The 5,277-nt window shown below is 38.8% G+C and overlaps 1 protein-coding gene across 7 annotated transcripts in view; it reads right to left on the bottom strand.

The window, feature by feature from the left end:
* KLHL7 (kelch like family member 7) overlaps nucleotides 1-5,277 on the bottom strand; it is a 67,814-nt gene that overhangs the window by 8,965 nt on the left and 53,572 nt on the right. For all 7 annotated transcript variants that reach the window (XM_025993149.2, XM_025993145.2, XM_072764534.1 and 4 more), the window contains one exon: nucleotides 2,608-2,848. In XM_025993149.2, the coding sequence (XP_025848934.1) occupies nucleotides 2,608-2,848 (241 nt within the window). The remainder of the gene's footprint in view (nucleotides 1-2,607; nucleotides 2,849-5,277) is intronic.

The raw sequence follows: 5,277 nt of genomic DNA, 5'->3' as shown, positions 1-5,277 counted from the left end.
CTAACCCTGTTTGTATAGATCTTAGAAAAAATTTTTCAAAAGGATCTGCTGGAGAGATTTATTCATTGGTAATTCATTTTAAGAAACTGGTTTGACTTCAGAAGAGAAATTAAATAAGTAACATTATGAATGTCTTCAAGCCCAGTACATGTGAAGATAATTATTTAAGCTTCAAATGTTTATAGAGGAGAAAAGTGTAGTGATTTATAGATGGTAACTCCATACCTTAAAGTCTGAAAACTCCTATATGATAATATTCTAAGGCTTATCATTTAACATTCTTTTTTTTTAAAATTTTTTATTTATTTATGATAGTCAGAGAGAGAGAGAGAGAGAGAGAGAGAGAGAGAGAGAGAGAGAGAGAGAGGCAGAGACACAGGCAGAGGGAGAAGCAGGCTCCATGCACCGGGAGCCCGACGTGGGATTTGATCCTGCATCTCCAGGATCGTGCCCTGGGCCAAAGGCAGGCGCTAAACCGCTGTGCCACCCAGGGATCCCATCATTTAACATTCTATAATAGTCACTGCACCAGTAACAAAACTATTCTTCCTGACTACTCTCTCTGGCTCTGTGAGTAAGCCCTGAAGTCCTGCTGGCCTGTTCTTAAATATACTCTCAAGGTTGTATCACTGCATGTCTCTGGTGTATTTTGATCATATACATTAACGGCAAAACATATACATCCTGTCTTGTAACTTCTATACATTATAAGGGCTCAATAAAGAGTTTTAGAAATGATACCAAAAGGGACACCTGGGTGGCTTGGCGGTTGAGTGTGTGCCTTTGGCTAACGGCGTGATCCCAGATTCCCAGGATCGAGTCCCACATTGGGCTCCCTTGCACGGAGCCTGCTTTCCCTCTGCCTGTGTCTCTGCCTTTCTTTCTCTCTGTCTCTCTCATGAATAAATAAATAAAAATCTTAAAATAAAACAGTTTTAATTTGGTAGATTCAGTTGATACTAAGAGGAAATAGGAAGTATATGGTAGACATAAGAAACTAAGGAAAACACTGACTTAGTAATTGCTGAAGAAATAGTTACCTACCCTACTTTTTAATAAAAAGTGTTTCTATAGAACAGTTACTTTCTATTTTCTTTAGGATTTATTGTATTTGAAATATGCTTCATTAGACATTGTATAAAAAAGGCTTTTAAAGGGGAAAAGAGTCACTTCTTAAGTCACATTTTAAAAAATCTTTAATTCTTCTCATATTAATTTGATATCTTATGAGGGGAGTAAAAACTTAAAACAGACAAGTTTGCTGAACAAAAGTAATACATTCTTTGGCCTAATACAAAAATCATCAAAAAAAAAAAAAAAAAGACAGGGTGCCTAGGTGGTTCAGTGGTCTGCCTTTGGCTCAGGTCATGATCCTGAGGTCTTGGGGATCTAGTCCTACATCAGGTTCCCTGCATGGAGCCTGCTTCTCCCTCTGCTTGTGTCTCTGCCTTTCTCTCTGTGTCTCTCATGAATAAATAAATAAAATCTTAAAAAAATAAAGAATTAACATTTGAATTCCATACCATAGGTTTATTTGGTCTTCCTAGTTTTCATTATAAGCCCATTATTTAACTAAAGAAATTATATGAAAAGGTGAAAGCATATTAAAGCTATTATGTATCTAGTCTACACCTAGAATATCCATTTAGAAAAATTATTCATTTAGAAAAAGATCACCACTGGACAGTAACAAAGTACCCATCAATGAGAAAGATTTTTTACAGCCAAACCCATACCTTGTTCTGATCAGTAAGCATAAAATACCACTACCAGTCATTATATTAAATAGTTAAAGAATAAAAGCAAATGAGAAAGATCATTCTTACTTTTTTTCTGATATAAAGAAAGAAGAGGCAGTAAGGTATAAAAAATCTTAAAAGCATGAATGTAATAAAGAGATTTTAAAGGGTCTATTAGTGAGCCAAACTCTGAAATCTTTAAAGTAAATAATAATATGTATCTAAAACTAATCTAGGGGTGCCTGGGTGGCTCAGTTGGTTAAGTATCTGTCTTTGGCTCAGGTCATGATCTCAGGGTCCTGGGATCAAGCCCCATGTGGGGCTCCCTGCTCTGTGGGGAGTCTGCTTCTCCCTCTCTCTCTGTCCCTCTCCTCCTCATTCTCCCTTTCCCTCTCACAAATAAAAATACAATCTTTAAAAAATAAAAAATAAAACGAGGGCAGCTCGGGTGGCTCAGCGGTTTGGCGCCGCCTTCAGCCCAGGGTGTGATCCTGGAGACCTGGGACTGAGTCCCACGTCGGGCTCCTTGTATGGAGCCTGCTTCTCCCTCTGCCTTGTGTCTCTCATGAATAAATAAATAAAATCTTTAAAACAAAAACAAAAACAAAAACGAATCTAGATAGAACTAAAATCCAGATGGTATGAGAAAAAAATGGGACAATTAACATAATCTAGGAAGCTGAAGTTCTTGTAAAATGATTTATAAAAAAAAAAAAGGTAAACCTTTAGGGAAATAGGCTCTAAAATATGACAGATATGTATTTAAATTATGTCAAAAAGACAACAATTGTTTATGTAAATATGAAAGCCAAGAAACATACTTGGTAAAACACCTTTTCCCAAACAAAAAAACTGAGTAAATCCTTACCGACTTCGGAACCTCCAGATGTGTAAATTTTGCCTTCTGCAGCACAGGCAGCCAGGCTGTCTCGAGGTGTGGGAGGGCCCAGTTTAGAATACCAGCTATCCTTCACAACATTATAGCAATCCATTCGTTTTATAGGGAAAAGCTGAGAGCCACCCAAAATATATACTACATTGTCCCAAAACACGCATGCTGCATCTCTTCGTTTTTCAAAGGGGCAGCGGATGTCTGTCCAGCTATAATCCTGTAACAGGAATGGAGGAAGCAGTCAGTAATGAAAAAATGTAATTGATACAGATGAGACAAAGATATAGTTGAGAAAGTACAAAATGTAAGAGTATGTTAATTTGCTAGAGTACATAAAACAATGTTTGGCTTAAGACAAAATCTAATTTAATCTTGTGTGATTTTTTCAGAATGTTGGTTAGCTAGGGCAGAGGGCAAGAGGAAGATGGTGACTGCTTTGGGTGTTTTCTGGTTCCAGATTAAACTCTAATACATTGGGATGTATCATTATTATCACTAAGTCTTCAATTCCTTCTGTTATTAAGGACGTTATTAATACAAGAAAATTCTAAAACAAGTTTTGTTACGTAGAAAAAAGCTTCTTTCAAATGTAAATTGGGGTGCCTGGGTAGCTTAGTTGGTTGAGCATCTGACTCTTGATTCTGGCTCAGGTCATGATCTTGGGGTTGTGGGATGGAGTCCCATGTGGGGCTCTGTGCTCAGCAGGGAGTCTGCTTGGGATTCTTTCTTTCTGCCCCTCCCCCTGCTCACACACTCTTTCTCAAATAAATAAATCCTTAAAAACAACAACAACAACAACAAAACCCCAAATGTAAACATACCCAACCCCTTCCCGCCAGATATATAGTGATAATAACCATTGGCAGGGCACCTGGATGTCTCAGTCAGTTAGGTGTGGACTCTTGATTTGAGCTCAGGTCATGATCTTGAGTCATGGGATTGGGCCAGGAGTCCAGATCCATGGTCACTGTGGAGTCTGCTTGAAATTCTCTCTCCCACTCCTAACTCTGGGAAACAAACTAGGGGTGGTGAAAGGGGAGGTGGGCGGGGGGTGGGGGTGACGGGCACTGAGGGGCACTTGATGGGATGAGCACTGGGTGTTATTCTATATGTTGGCAAATTGAACACCAATAAAAAATAAATTTATATATATATAAAAAGAAATTTTCTCTCCCTTTCCCTCTGCCCTTCCCCTAGCTCTCACACACGTGCACTCTCTCGAAATAAATAAAATCTTTTTTTTTAAGATTTTCTTTATTTATTCATGAGAGACATAGAGAGGCAGAGACATAGGCAGAGAGAGAAGTAGGCTCCATGCAGGAAGCCAGATGTGGGACTCGATCCTGAGACTCTCAGATCACACCCTGAGCCAAAGGCAGATGCTCAACTGCTGAGCTACCCAGGCAGCCCTAAATAAATAAAATCTTAAAAGAATCATCAGATAATATGAAGCTTAAACTGCTGTTATCCTACTGATGTCTAAAGCTAGAAGGTATTTTGTGGACTTCTGTGATATTAACTTTTTTAATGAAGATTTTATTTACTAGAGCAAGCAAGAAAGAGAACATAAGTGGGGGGAGAGGTAGAGGGAGAATGGAAGCAGATTCCCCAATGAGTGCCGGGAGCCCGATGCAAGGTTTGATCCCAGGACTACAGTATCATGACCTGAGCTGAAGGCAGAGGCTTAACTGACTGAACCACCCAGGCATGCTGTGATATAAATTTTTAAAAAATATTCAGTTGAGCCAGTATATTCAGCTGAAATCTTAAAGCCGTGATATTTACTATGAAATATTTGACTGGTCTGGAAACTCACTTTTTTCTTCTGGATTAGAGATGAGCATGTATCAGTACTTCATAATAAGGGCTGTTTGTTCACATTATCATTTAGTTTCCTTACTATGTTTGGTACATCCAAAGATACCTTTTTCTATGTAAATGTATGGGGATTTCTTCCAAAGCCATAGTATCTTGGATCCTCCCCGCCTTTTTTTTTGAACAAGGAGGCTACATTGTTCCTGCTGCTTTCTTTTTTTTTTTTTTTTTTGAGGTTCATTTTTTAAATTTTTAAAAAAATTTTTATTTATTTATGATAGTCACAGAGAGATAGAGAGAGAGGCAGAGACACAGGCAGAGGGAGAAGCAGGCTCCATGCACCGGGAGCCCAACGTGGGATTCGATCCCGGGTCTCCAGGATCGCGCCCTGGGCCAAAGGCAGGCGCCAAACCGCTGCGCCACCCAGGGATCCCTGTTCCTGCTGCTTTCTGAAAATATCTGAACACAATTAGGGTCAGACAGAAATCCAAACAATTCCTGATCTCACTGAGCAAAGCAGTGGTATGATTATTAACACTGAGTTCCCTTTGGGAAAATCTGATGGATATCTACCACACTAGTATCCAATGTTTCAGCCATTCATCAGATTAGATCAAAGCATCACAGAATATAAAGAATGGTCTCAGGAAAAAAAAAGAGCCTGTCATATGGAATACTTTGACTCCTAGTGATGATAAACATTTTTAAGTGACCAAAAAGATAAAAGTCTCAATCCTTGTTTTATTCTCAAATTAGGATCTATGTGGCCCCCTGGGTTACTCAGTAGTAATGCCAGTACTTATGTACTGGCATTCACATAAAACTATAGGA

The sequence above is a fragment of the Vulpes vulpes genome, chromosome 7, assembly GCF_048418805.1.
Source record: "Vulpes vulpes isolate BD-2025 chromosome 7, VulVul3, whole genome shotgun sequence".
Classification (NCBI taxonomy): Eukaryota; Metazoa; Chordata; class Mammalia; order Carnivora; family Canidae; genus Vulpes; species Vulpes vulpes.
This window is presented reverse-complemented; position numbering and strand designations above follow the sequence as displayed.